This window comes from Balaenoptera acutorostrata, chromosome 5 (assembly GCF_949987535.1).
Source record: "Balaenoptera acutorostrata chromosome 5, mBalAcu1.1, whole genome shotgun sequence".
Taxonomy (NCBI): domain Eukaryota; kingdom Metazoa; phylum Chordata; class Mammalia; order Artiodactyla; family Balaenopteridae; genus Balaenoptera; species Balaenoptera acutorostrata.
The window spans coordinates 113,602,124-113,617,359 of NC_080068.1; the positions used below are offsets into that span (position 1 = coordinate 113,602,124).

Sequence of the window (15,236 nt, forward strand, 5' to 3'; positions counted from 1 at the left end):
GATATCAATTTGTTTCATTACTGATCATGTTAACCTTGGGCACTTGATTGAAGAGCTGTCTTAGTTTGGGCTGCTATGACAAAATACCATAGACTAGGAGGCTTAAATCACAGACTTTTTTTTTTTTTTTTTTTTTTAAGAAATTCACGTTCTTTTATTTATTTATTTATGACTGTGTTGAGTCTTCGTTTCTGTGCGAGGGCTTTCTCCAGTTGCGGCAAGCGGGGGCCACTCTTCATCGCGGTGCGCGGGCCTCTCACCATCGCGGCCTCTCTTGTTGCGGAGCACAGGCTCCAGACGCGCAGGCTCAGTAATTGTGGCTCACGGGCCCAGTTGCTCCGTGGCATGTGGGATCTTCCCAGACCAGGGCTCGAACCCGTGTCCCCTGCATTGGCAGGCAGATTCTCAACCACTGCGCCACCAGGGAAGCCCAAATCACAGACTTTTATTTTCTCAGTTTTAGAGGCTGGCAGTTCAAGATCAGGGTGCCAGCACAGGTGGGTTCTGGTGAAGACCCTCTTCGTGGCTTGTAGACCTCCATCTTCTCGCTGTGAGCTCAAATGGTTTTCTTCTTATAAGGATACTGATTCTTCATGAGGGTCCTACCATCGTGACCTAATCTAAACCTAATTACTTCCCGAAGGCCCCACCTCTTAATACCTTCAAATTGGGGGTTAGGGCTTCATACGGATTTGGAGGGGGACACATTCAGGCCAGATTCGTCCACTGTAAAATTACTATTTTTTATTTTTTCCTGCTCTGTTGGGAGCAACTCACTTAACTCAAGCCTACATTCAACAGAAAGGGAATTATGTTCCACCTCCTGGAGTGAGGTGTATCAAATAATTTGTGGGCATATGTTAAAATCACCACAGTAATTAATAAACATTCTTAGGGAGATACTTTGAAGTTACTATCCTGTCTCCGCTTAAAATTTCATGTACTAATTTTAGCATTCCTCAGTCGCTCTTGCCTGTGGTTATTATTACTGTGGAATTCTAATGGTGATTTTCTTTTTCCCTCATTCTTTCTACATATATTATTTGGAATTTTTCTGTAGGGAAGACTTGCCCCCTTTCCTCCCATCTTAAAATTTATTCAGTTATTTATTTATATTATGGGCTTAAGAATATTTATTTTATTCTTTGGATTATAAGCCAATCCTATCATTATTTAAAGTTTTTACTCAAATTGTTACAGCTTTGGCCATTGGGAGCTCTTTCAGTTTGGCTGTTGTGTCCTGGCCACCATCCTTTTGTTTTTTGAGCACTTCCTTACTTTCTGGCACTAGCAGATGCTCCATCTTTTACTTGCCCTATGGTAGCACCAGAGTCTGCTCTTTGTCCAAGGAGCCCTGGTTCCTTTTGCTGGGACATGGTGTTAAGAAACCAAAAACTGGGCCTTGGATGTGCTCATTGCTACTGTGGTGTCACTGTTTCTAGGCTGTCTCAGCAGACAGAGCTAGGGGATATATATGTATACGAACCCAAGTATGTAAACCTATTTATATAATTATATCCGTTGCCTATTTATCTGTATGTATAGTACCTAAATATCCTTCTATTAGGTTATCATACATTTGTAATAAAGTTAGACTGATTTGTCACAGTCTGCATTCCATCCTAGATTTTCTCAACATCTGGTTGATTTTTTACAAAAATTTGCATGTAGTAAATTTCATTCATTCTTTGTAGTGTACAGCTCTATGGGTTTTGATGAATGCATGTACGTAGTCAAATATCAACCACCACAATACTATTCAGAACAGTTCCATCACCATAAAAAAAATGTCTTCATGCAGTCCCTTTGTAGTTAACAGCTCTCCCTTCCACAAATCCTGGTAACCATTGCTGTTCTCCTTCACCTTTTCCAGAGTGTTGTATAAATGGAACCATAAAATATATCATCTTTTGGGTCTGGTTTCTTTCACCATGTTCATCTATGCTGTTGCATGAAACAGTGTTCTTTTCCCTTTTATTGCTGCATAGTATTCTATTATATGTATAAACAGGATTGTTTATCCATTCCTCCGTTGTTGAATATCTTGGTTGTTTCCAGTTTTTGGTGATCGTGAATAAAGCTGCTATAAACATTCAGGCACTGGGTTTGTGTGAATACTAGTTTTCAGGTCACTTAGGTAAATATGTAGGAGTGGGACTGCTGGGTCAAATGGTAAGTGTATGTTTAACCTTTTATAAGAAACAGCCAAACCATTTTCCAAGGTGGGTGTACAATTTTGCATTCCCTGCAACAATAAATTAGAGTTTCTGTTAAACTATATCTTTCCCAACATTTGATATTTTCAGGGTTTTTGTTTCAGTCATTCTAATGAGTGTATAGAGATATCTCATTGGGGTTTTAATTTGCATTTCTCTGACTAATGATGAGCATATTTGCATACATTTGCCATCCATATATCTTCTTTGGTGATTATCTTTTCAGATCCTTAACCAGTTTTTGGTTGGGTTGTCTGTTTTCTTGCTGTTGAATTTTTTTTTTTTTTTAAACTAATTATAGCTACTTTATTTATTTATTTTCTTTTTTTTTTTTATTTTTGGCTGTGTTGGGTCTTCGGTTCGTGCGAGGGCTTTCTCCAGTTACGGCAAGTGGGGGCCACTCTTCATCGCGGTGCAGGGACCGCTCTTCATCGCGGTGCGCGGGCCTTTCACTATCGCGGCCCCTCCCGTTGCGGGGCACAGGCTCCAGACGCGCAGGCTCAGTAGTTGTGGCTCATGGGCCCAGCTGCTCCGTGGCATGTGGGATCTTCCCAGACCAGGGCTCGAACCCGTGTCCCCTGCATTAGCAGGCAGATTCTCAACCACTGCGCCACCAGGGAAGCCCGTTGCTGTTGAATTTTAAGAGTCCTTAGTATATTCTGAATACAAGTTCGTTACTGAGCATGTGATTTGCAAATATTTTCTCCTAGTCTGCTACTTGTCTTTTAATCCTCTTAGTGTTTTTTGCAGAGCAAAAGTTTTTAATTTGATTAAGTTCACTTTTTCAATATTTCATGCTTTTAGTGTCATAGGTAAGAACTTACTGCTAAACCTATATTCACCTAGATATTCTTCTATATTTTCTCCTATAAGTTTTAAAATTTTCCATTAAATCTATGATTCGTTTTGACTTAATATTTGTTTAAGATCTGAGATATGTGTTGAGATTCATTTTTTTTTGCATATGGACTATGCATCGATTGAAAAGTACCATCAATTGAAAAGACTGTCTTTCCTCCATTGAATTGCCGTGGCACCATTGTCAAAAAATCAGTTGACTGTGTTTTTGTGGCTCTATTTTTATTATTTTCTGTATGTCTAGCCTTTCGTCTGGACCACACTTTCTTGATTATTGTTGTATATAAAGTCTTGAAATTGGGTAATGCGAATCCTCCAACTGTTCTTTTTCAAAGTTTTTTGTTTGTTTTTTGGTATTTTAGTATCTTTGCCTTTTCCTAGAAATTTTAGAATCGGCTTGTTGATATCCATAACAAAGCCTTCATGTATTTTTATTGGTATTGTTTGCATCTAAAGATCAAAATTGAGATAATTTACATCTTAATGTCAAGTCTTCCTGTCCACAAACATGGTATATCATTCCATATCCGTGATTTCTTTCATCAGTGTTTTGTAGTTTTCTACATATAGATCCTTCACATATTTCATTAGATTTGTATTTTAAGTACTACCTTTTGTGTGTGTGCTATTATAAATAGTATTTTGGTTTTAGAATCTGAATTCTGAATTTTTAAAAGCAGTAATTGCTGTTCTAGTTGCTATTAGTATATAATAAATTACAACAAAACAGTGGTTAAGCAACCATTTTATTATGCTCACAGACTGTGTTGAACTAAGACTTTGAACAGGGCATGGCAGAGATGGCTTTGCTCTGGGATGTCTAGGGCCTCAGTGGGGAAGACTTAAAATGATTTTGATGCTGGAGATTGGGATGATCTTGAAGGCTTATTTATTCACACATCTGGCACTTAGACTAGAATAACTCAGAGACTCGGACTTCAAACCAGAGTCCCTAGTGGTGACCTCTCTGTGGTTTGGCTTCCTCAGACCATGACAGCTGTGGAGTAAATGGATTTCTTACGGAGTTGCTTAGGGATCCATATGCAGATATTCCGTCAAACAATGCAGATGCTGAGTTGTCTGTGATCAAGCCTGTGAAGTCACACAGCTTTGCTTATGCCATTCTTTATTAGTGGAAGCTGTTATAAGCCTGCTCAAACTCAAGGGGAGTAGACAGATCTTACCCTTTAATCAGCAGAGTATCAGAGAGTTTGGGAACTGTGTTTTAAAACTGCCACAGATGCTAAGGCAATTATAGGAAATATAAGCAAATGAAAATGCTACTACTAGTAAAAACCCCATAATTTACACAGTGTGTGTGTGTGTGTGTGTGTGTTTTTTAAAGAGTATGGGTGTATATAAATGATTTATTTGTGATATTTGCCAGGCTTAGTTTTTAGTTTATGCAGAAGAAATAAAACTTTAATACTAGTATACCCTAAGAGAAAGTTAAGAGTTATCTAATATATTTTAAAGTTGAAGAAAAGAGAGTGCATGCCTTGTTAGGTCACAGTAAGGCAAAATTTTTAAAAATATTTGCTTGTCCTAGATATCAGTTTTTTTCAATTTAAACTGATATTTATGGTTTGTTTTGTTTTGTTTTTTCAGTGCAGGCTTTAAAAGTTTTTATTTTTTTATACAGCAAGTTCTTATTAGTCATCAATGTTATACACATCAGTGTATACATGTCAATCCCAGTTGCTCAATTCAGCACACCACCATCCCCACCCCCCCATTGGTTTTCCCCCCTTGCAGGCTTTAAAAGTTGATTTAAAATATTCAAAACAATCATTTTGCTTTCAACAAAGTCTTGATTCATTTATTATTTTGATTCAATTATATTAGAAATTTGGGGGGGTACACTTGGAACATTTAGATCTTGATATAGTGTAAGGAATGGTAAGCACCAACATATAATTAGCTGTTCCTACCTTTGCATCCCCCCTCCCCCCACAAAGTAAGTACCTTCCTTTTCTTTGATGGGCTGAAAAAGCAAATAGGATTTTTTGGGTGGGTAATTCACTTCTGATAAACTTCAGCAGATACAACGTTCCTGTTATTTTTAGAAGAATGGCATTTGAGTAGCTTGGACATGATGATGATGATTTTCCTGTTTTCAGATCATGTGGCATAGATGAACCAAATCAAATCATGAAGTGGGTAGATATTTAAACAGATTTCTCTAACTCTGACTTGGTTCTTCTCTTGATCGATAAATTTGTACCAGTGTTGGGTTTTCTGTGACTGTGATGAAGAGTAGCAAACCCTGTTTTTTTTTTTAATTTTTATTGCAGTATAGTTGAGTTACAGTGTTTTATTAGTTGCAGGTGTACAGCAAAGTGAATCAGTTATATGTATATCCAGCAAATCCATTTTTTAAATATATTTAAGGAAGAGAAGGAGGAGAACATTTTACACTTTTTTTAGGCATGTTATATTCTTCTAAATGAACTATGATCATGTAGAATATCCTGTAAGAAAAGTAAATTATATACCTAGTAAAACAGTGTTACCTGAGTTTTGGTTCTCTGTATGCTTCTGGGAAGTGTGGCCATTATTTTTTCTTTACAGCTTGATTGTGTAAGTTATGTTTGTATCTGCTATGGAGTATGTATTTAAATAACCAAAGATTAAGATTCCACTGCATTATTTAGTAGGAATTGAAAACAGAATAAGGAAATTATTCATATATCTTTTATTAACACATTTTCTATTTTCTATTTTTATACATTATTATGGCAAGGAATACAGTGGCACTTTCTTTGTGTCAGTGAACTTGAAACAGCTTGAAATATATATATATTTTTTGATTATCTTTTCATTTGAGGTATGATACAGTTATCTATTTCATTCCACAAGACAAAAAAATTAGATTCTAGGATAATTAAATTTGTCCTTGTAACCAAAGCTAGAATTCCATTGTTTGAGATAATTGACCTTCTTCTTGGCTAAAGAAAGCTAGCAGGATTTTAGTGTAGCGAGGGGCAGCAGCTCATTGTCTGAAAGCACGGACTTGAACCAGATTATTTGAATCAAATCCCAACCCTCTTACTTCCTAAGTATGTGACTGTATTGAACAACTTAACTTTTGTGCCTCGTTCATTTTATTTATAAAGCGGTTATAATGATACTGTTTACTTCAGGGGGCTGTGAGGATTAAAGGAGTGAATATATGTAAAACATTTAGAACAGTGAGCGGCACAAAATGTAACGTTTAGTAATGTTTAGACTATTAATAAAATTAATATTAATATTATTGTTAACTTTAATGGTATTGATAAAATAAATACATTCTGTAGTGATCAAAGATAAATACATAAAAATGGAAGTATTAAAAGCACTAGAGGAAAACATTGGTATATAGCTTTGTAATATTAGAATGGGGCAGGCTCTACTAAGTATGATTTTAAAATTTATCAAGCATGAACGATTTTACTATATAATAATTGAGAAACTGTAGCAAGAGACAACATGAACAAAGTTAAAAAACAAACAGTAACCTGAGGGAAAATATAGACAGCACATAATAATAACATATGGTTAAATTTCTTAACATACAAGAACATTTATAAATTATTAAGGGAAGCACAATCCTGTGGGAAAAGGGCAAACAACAAAGAAAGATACCCAAATGGCTAAGAAACATTTGAAAGGATTCTGAGCATCACTCAGAGTCTAGTATTGCAAACTAAAATGTTTCTCTCTTATTAGATAGGCAAAGATTAAAATGGTACTCAGTGTTGGGAAGATGAGGCATTCTTAAGCATGACTGCTGAGCGGTATAAATTGATAGACATTTTTGGAGAGTTATTTGGCAATAATGGTCAATTTTAATAGCCCCAAAACCCTTTGAACCTCCAGTTTCACTTCTAGGAACTTACCCTGCAGATTAATCAAAGAAGTTGACTTCATAAATTAGTTCTCTCCCTGGAATAAATATTCATCAGTGGGGATTTGGTAAATAATGTTATGTTTCTATAATGAAATACTATATAGATTCTTTTAGAAGAACAATGAAGTTTATATATGCTAACACAGAAGGGTATCCAGGATATATTAGGTAAAAAAAGGAAGTTGTCAAACTGTAGTATGATCTATGTCTGTTTAAATATATATGCTTATATATACATTACATATGTGTATATAGGTATACAAAGGATACACAAGAAACCATTAACTGTAGCTACATCTGGGACATAGGACATAAGCTACCAGGGAGAGAAGGGGACTTGTACTTTTCACTTTATATTCTTCATTGTTTGAATTTTTTTAACAGTGGATATATTGTTACTTTTATAATTTAAAAAGAAAAAAAAAGCCTGTAAGAAAGGTTTGAATGTCTTCCATGCTAGGTATATTGTTATCTATTGCTGCATAACCAAATACCCCAAAATTTATCAACTTAAAACAACAAATATTTAATCTCATAGTTTCTGAGGGACATGAAGCAGCCTAGCTGTGTGGTTCTGGTTTAGGGTCTCATGAGATTGTAGTCAGGCTGTCAGCTGGGACTCTAGTTAGATTCTACTTGGGAGGGGACCTTCAAGATGGTGGAGGAGTAAGCCATGGAGATCACCTTCCTCCCCACAAATACATCAAAAACACATCTACATGTGGAACAGCTCCTACAGAATACCTACTGAATGCTGGCAGAAGACTTCAGACTTCCCAAAAGGCAAGACAATCCCCACGTACCTGGGTAGGGCAAAAGAGAAAAGAAAAAACAGAGACAAAAGAATAGGGATGGGACCTGCACCTCTGGGAGGGAGCTGTGAAGGAGGAAAGGTTTCCACACACTAGGAAGCCCCTTCGCAGGTGGAGACTGCGGGTGGCAGAGGAGGGAAGCTTCGGAGCCACGGAGGAGAGCGCAACGGGGGTGCGGAGGGCAAAGTGGAGAGATTCCCGCACAGAGGATCAGTGCCGACCAGAACTCACCAGCCCGAGAGGCTTGTCTGCTCCCCCGCTGGAACGGGCAGGGGCTGGGAGCTGAGGCTCGGGCTTCGGTCGGATCCCAAGGAGAGGACTGGGGTTGGCTGCGTGAACACAACCTGAAGGGACTAGTGTGCCACAGCTAGCCAGGAGGGAGTCTGGGAAAAAGTCTGGACCTGCGTAAGAGGCAAGAGACCATTGTTTCAGGGTGCGCAAGGAGAGGGGATTCCTTCCCTGTCTGCCCACAGAAAGCAGAGCACCGCCTAAAGAAGCTCCAGAGATGGGCATGAGCCGTGGCTCTCAGCTCAGACCCCAGAGACGGGCATGAAATGCTAAGGCTGCTACTGCAGCCACCAAGAATCCTGTGTGCAAGCACAGGTCACCGTCCACACCTTGCCCCCAGGAGCCTGTGCAGCCCGCCACTGCCAGGGTCCCGTGATCCAGGGACAACTTCCCCGGGAGAACACATAGCATACCTCAGGCTGTTGCAATGTCTCGCCAGCCTCTGCCACCGCAGGCTCGCCCTGCATTCCAATTATAACTACCATACCCCTCCTTCCCGCCCCCCCCGGCATGAATAAGCAACAGCCCCCTAATCAGCCGCTGAGCCCCAGGAGCTGTGCGAACAAAGAAGAGAAAGGGAAATCTCTCCGTGCGGCCTGAGGAGCAATGGATTAAATCCCCGCAATCAACTTGATGTACCCTGCATCTGTGGAATACCTGAATAGACAGTGAATCATCCCTAAATTGAGGCGGTGGACTTTGGGAGCACCTGTAGACTTGGGGTTTGCTGTCTGTGACTGATTTGTTTCTGATTTTTATGTTTATCTTAGTATAATTTTTAGCACTTGTTATCATCGGTGGATTTGTTTATTGGTTGTTCTCTTTTTTAATTATTTTTTTTAATTTTAATTATTTATTTATTATTATTTTCTTTTTCATTTCTTTTTTTGCTCCATTTCTTCTGAGCTGTGTGGCTGACAGGGTCTTGGTGCTCTGGCCTGGTGTCAGGCCTGAGCCTCTGAGGTGGGAGAGCCGAGTTCAGGACATTGGAACACCAGAGACCTCCCGGCCCCATGTAATATCAACTGGCGAGAGAGCTCTCCCAGAGATCTCCATCTCAGCGCTAAGACCCAGCTCCACCCAATGGCCAGCAAGCTCCAGTGCTGGGCGCCCCATGCCAAACAACTAGCAAGACAGGAACACAACCCCACCCATTAGCAGAGAAGTTGCCTAAAATCATACTAAGTTCACAGACACCCCAAAACACACTGCCAGATGCAGCCCTGCCCACCCGAAAGACAAGATCCAGACCACAGGCACCAGTCCCCTCCATCAGGAAGCCTACACAACCCACTGAACCAACCTCACCCACTGGGGGCAGACACCAAAAACATCGGGAACTACGAACCTGCAACCTGCGAAAAGGAGACCCCAAACACAGTAAGTTAAACAAAATGAGAAGACAGAGAAATATGCAGCAGATGAAGGAGCAAGGTAAAAACCCACCAGACCAAACAAATGAAGAGGAAATAGGCAGTCTGCCTGAAAAAGAATTCAGAGTAATGATAGTAAAGATGATCCAAAATCTTGGAAATAGAATGGAGAAAATACAAGAAACATTTAACAAGGACCTAGAACTAAAGAGTAAACAAACAGTGATGAACAATGCTATAAATGAAATTACAAATTCTGTAGAAGGAATCAATAGCAGAATAACTGAGGCAGAAGAACGGATAAGTGACCTGGAAGATAAAGCAGTGGAAATAACTACCACAGAGCAGAATAAAGAAAAAAGAATGAAAAGAATTGAGGACAGTCTCAGAGACCTCTGGGACAACATTTAATGCACCAACATTCGAATTATAGGGGTCCCAGAAGAAGAAGAGGAAAAGAAAGGGACTGAGAAAATATTTGAAGAGATTATAGTTGAAAAGTTCCCTAACATGGAAAAGGAAATAGTCAATCAAGTCCAGGAAGCACAGAGAGTCCCATACAGGACAAATCCCAGGAGAAACACGCCAAGACACATATTAATCAAACTATCAAAAATTAAATACAAAGAAAAAATATTAAAAGCAGCAAGGGAAAAGCAACAAACAACATAAAGGGAATCCCCATAAGGATAACAGCTGATCTTTCAGCAGAAACTCTGCAAGCCAGAAGGGAGTGGCAAGACATATTTAAAGTGATGAAAGGGATAAACCTACAACCAAGATTACTCTACCCAGCAAGGATCTCATTCACATTCGATGGAGAAATTAAAACCTTTACAGACAAGCAAAAGCTAAGAGAATTCAGCACCACCAAACCAGCTTTACAACAAATGCTAAAGGAACTTCTCTAGGCAGGAAACACAAGAGAAGGAAAAGACCTACAAAAACAAACCCAAAACAATTAAGAAAATGGTAATAGGAACATACATATCGATAATTACCTTAACTGTAAATGGATTATATATACAATGGAATATTACTCAGCCATAAAAAGAAACAAAATTGAGTTATTTGTAGTGAGGTGGACGGACCTAGAGACTGTCATACAGAGTGAAGTAAGTCAGAAAGAGAAAAACAAATACCGTAAGCTAACACATATGTATGGAATCTAAAAAGAAAAAAAAAATGGTTCTGAAGAACCTAGGGGCAGGACAGGAATAAAGACGCAGACATAGAGAATGGACTTGAGGACCCGGGGAGGGAGAAGGGTAAGCTGGGACGAAGTGAGAGAGTGGCATGGACATATATATACACTGCGAAATGTAAAATAGATAGCTAGTGGGAAGCAGCTGCATCGCACGGGGACATCAGCTTGGTGCTTTGTGACCACCTAGAGGGGTGGGATAGGGAGGGTGGGAGGGAGATGCAAGAGAGAGAGTATATGGGGATATGTGCATGCATATAGCTGACTCACTTTGTTACACAGGAGAAACTAACACACCATTGTAAAGCGATTATACTCCAATAAAGATGTTAAAAAAAAAAGTAACGTAGGAAGTTTAATATCCAGTTACTCCATGGCAGCACTATCACCACAGCCAAATGCCCACCAACTGATAAATGGAGAAACAAATTGTGGTCTATCCATACAATGGAATGTGACTCAGCCATAAAAAGGAATGAAGGACGGATACACACTACAATGTGGATGATCCTGAAAGCATTATGCCAAGTGAAAGAAGCCAACACAAAAGGTCATATACTGGGTGATTCTATTTATATGAAATACTCAAAATAGGTAAATCCACAAAGTCGGAAAGCAGATTAGTAGCTGCCAGGGCCTGGAGGCAGGGAGGAGTCAGGAACAACTGCTTAATGGGGACGGGTTTCCTTTCAGGGTGATGCAAGTGTTTTGAAGTTAGAGGTGATGGTTGCACAAGAGCGTGAATGTACTAAATGCCACTAAATTGTACCTTTTAAAATGGTTGAGTGTATGTTATATAAATTTGCCTCAATTACAAAAAAAAAAGAGAGGGAGACTCTACTTGGTATGAAGGATCTGCTTCCAGGCTCACTCCTGTGATTGTTGGCAGACCTCAGTTTCTCTCTGGCTCTTGGTCAGGAGAATTCAGTTCCTCACTGCGTGGGTTTCTCCAGAGGGCTCTTCACACTTGACAGCTTTGTTCTTCCACGCTGAGTGAGTGATCTAAGAGAGTGCCAGCGCCCAAGACTGGGCAGATCTGTTTTTTGGGGTTTTTTTAAATTTTTATTTATTTATTTATTTATTTATGGCTGTGTTGGGTCCTCGCCTCTGCGCGAGGGCTTTCTCCAGTTGCGGCAAGCGGGGGCCACCCCTCATCGCGGTGCGCGGGCCCCTCACTATCACAGGCTCTCCTGTTGCGGAGCACAGGCTGCAGACGCGCAGGCTCAGTAATTGTGGCTCACGGGCCCAGCCGCTCCGCGGCACGTGGGATCCTCCCAGACCAGGGCTCGAACCCGCGTCCCCTGCATTGGCAGGCAGACCCTCAACCCCTGCGCCACCAGGGAAGCCCTGGGCAGATCTTTGGAGTGATATATCATTACCTCTGCTATATGCTGTTGGTCACACAGTCCAGTCCTGGTATATTGTGGGAGGGGGTCAGTACCAGGGGGTGGGGGTCATTGGGGGCCATCATGGAGGCTATCACAGTGGGTCTATCAGAGTATAATCTCTTGTAACAATTTGGGATTATGAAGAAGTAAATTAGGGCAACATTTAGATGGGAACTGTGCTTAAAAGTTAGTTGCCTTCTTAGTAATTCTTGTAAATATTTGCTCTTTTTTTTTTCAGGTCCGGCACAGAATCAAATGCAAGTTCCGTCTGGGTATGGATTGCATCCTCAAAGCTACATTGCTCCCTCAGGACATTACTCTCAAGGACCTGGGAAAATGACCTCATTGCCATTGGATAGCCAGTGTGATGATTACTACTCTGGTCTCTATAGGGTACCAACACAAAATGTGGTGACTCCTAACACAGCAAGCCAGCAGCCAGGAGCACAGCAGATGTATGGCAGCGTTCCTCCTGCCCCTCATGTCGTGGGGTCCACTCTGGGATCATTCCAAGGTGCCGGGTCATCAGCATCACATTTGCATACGAGTGCCTCCCAGCCATACTCCTCTTTTGTGAATCGTTACAACAGTCCAGCCATGTACTCTGCCAATTCTTCTGTTGCTGCTCAGGGATTTCCCTCCACTTGCGGTCACTATGCTTTGTCAACTGTTTCTAATGCTGCGTATCCTAGTGTTTCATATCCCTCTCTACCGGCTGGTGATCCATATGGGCAGCAAATGTTTACCTCACAGAATGCTCCGACTGTCAGGCCAGTTAGAGATAATTCATTTTCTGGTCCAAGTACAGCTATCAGCCATCCATCACCACTTCCACCTCCACCATCACAACAGTACCACCAGCAGCAGAGTCTTTCCGGATACAGTACTTTCGCGTGGTCAGCTTCAGGCCTTCCGTCAACCCAAGACAATCTAATCCAAAACCACACCTCCCTGGCTACAGCCAACAACCCAACAAATCCTGGTAGGTTGAATGAAAAGTTCACCAAAGCATGGTTGAAAATCAGTGCATTTCCAATCTGATTTTTATTGCATGAAGGTTAAAGATGATACTGCCTACTGCCTAATAGAAAAATTGGAAATTAGCTCACCTTTGCAATTTATTTGCTTTACTTATAGTGGAATTTTGCAGCATCTTCTTGAACCCTTCCCCTTCATCTATTCACAATTAGCTACCCAACCATCTGCCTTGTATAGCATGGTTCCTTGCCATGATTGGGATCTCAGTTGGTATTTATTGCTGTGTTTTCATGCCTCTGCAGTAGTTGTCTTTAATGTGAGTTAGGAATAAGGCAAAATGGAAGGGTCTATTTGGGGATATGCTTTGGTAGCTACTACTTTCTTTTTTATACTAGTTCAACCTTGGGACAGTTACTATTCCAGCCATAGCCCTATTCACTATAGAAAAAATGATGGCCTGCAATACCACACTGGTTTCTCTAGGTGAACCCCTATTAGCGACTTTCACAGAAGATATATTTCCTGTACATTAAAGTTGATGTTTTGTCAGCCCCAGATTGGTAAGTTAGGATGAAGGACAGGAATGATGGAGAAAGATACATGAAGAATACCCTTGTAATTAGTTTTTCTTACCTTCCTAAACCAAGATGTGGTTAAATTTATTTGTTTAAAAAGTATGTATGCAAGGTATGTAGTTTTTTAGTGTGGGGTTTGCATAGGATATATTCACTTTAATTCAACTTGTGAACTTGAACTTAACAAAATCTGCTCTTGAACTAAATGAAAAGGTACGTAAAGGATGGGAATTGTTAAAGCTGTGATAGTTTTCTGAATGATGTCTTTAGATTGTATATCAGAGTCTAGATAGCCATATGTCAAGGATGTTGTAGAAAAGTATCATTCCCTAGACAGTTAGATTATTTAAAGTTAGAACTTTAGAATATCAGATCTGAAGTGTGCATTTGAGATCATCTATTCTTTCGTTGCTATGTTGTTTAGAAACACTTTGGGCTACAAGCAACTAATAGTGGTTTAAACAAAAAAGGTGGTATTTTTCTCACATAACAAGAAGTCTAGGCAGATGCAGTAGACCTAGATGTCCTCAGTGTCTTTTCTCCCTTTCCACTCTGCCATCCTTAGTATGTTGGTTTATAGAAACAAGATAACTTCTGTACCTGTAGACAGCAAGTCAAAGTTGAAAGCAGAAAGAAGGGAGAGGAAAGAAGATGGGGTCGTGGCATTGACCCCATTTCATTTTACATATCATTTGCCATAGCTGTTTTAAAAGATCATCTCTAATTTAAGGGAAGGCTAGAAAATGAATATTTAGCTTTGTAGCCTCCATGGTAGAGGCAGGCAAGAAAGAAGGGGTTTAGCATTAACTGGGTTTTAGGTAAGTCAACTTGAAGCATCTATCACAATTCCCAAATCTGGCTGTGCACCAGAATCCCTTGCACAGATTGTGATCTTGAAACCCAACTTACTGAGCTAGAATAGAATCTCCAGGGTAGTCTTGGCACACAATTTGTGGGATCTTAGTTCCCTGACCAGGGATCGAACCCGGGCCCTCAGCAGTGAAAGCACAGAGTCCTAACCACTGGACCACCAGGGAATTCCCTTGGGAGTCTGTATTTCTGACTTGGTCACAAGTGATGTCTGGTAACAGATCCATATTCTACTGTAGTACTTTTGTTTAACAAACGAGGAAAGCCTGTAGTCATTAATGTTAGAAACAGAGCTTGTCCTGAAGCTCAGTTTCTTCTGACTCTCAGTCTACCCTTCTCAGAACCAGGGCTTTCTGTCCCCTAGAAATTCTGTTTTCTTTCTTTCTTCTTTCAGCAGTCCTTTCACACATCAGCTTATCCTAAGGTCCCTCTGACTTAAGGATTTTGTGACTTTCGTGACAAAAAAAGAAGAAATTCAGGTAATTCCTGTCTTATTCTGAGATGGGACTGAATAGAACTAATTTATGCTGAGATGTAGGATTAGGGAAATGTAGGGCCACTTGGCTAAGGAATAGAATACCTGTGGGGAAGGGCCTATCGTTGAAGAAAATGTTGAATAAAGGGTAAGAATAATTACAAAATTACCTTCTATTTGAATAACTAGTAATTAGGCCGTTACGCAGAGAGAAGGGGGTATATTTCCATTCTTTTAATTGTGATACTATACTGCGAAAGCCATAGTAAATATAATTTTAGAAGTTCATTTGTTAAGAAGTGTGTTT

The 15,236-nt window shown here is 40.1% G+C and overlaps 1 protein-coding gene across 5 annotated transcripts in view; it reads left to right on the top strand.

Moving 5' to 3' along the window:
• Window positions 1-15,236, top strand: part of SEC24B (SEC24 homolog B, COPII coat complex component) — a 93,624-nt gene that overhangs the window by 9,721 nt on the left and 68,667 nt on the right. For all 5 annotated transcript variants that reach the window (XM_057546525.1, XM_057546524.1, XM_057546526.1 and 2 more), the window contains exon 2: window positions 12,270-13,013. In XM_057546525.1, coding sequence (XP_057402508.1) covers window positions 12,270-13,013 — 744 coding nt within the window. The remainder of the gene's footprint in view (window positions 1-12,269; window positions 13,014-15,236) is intronic.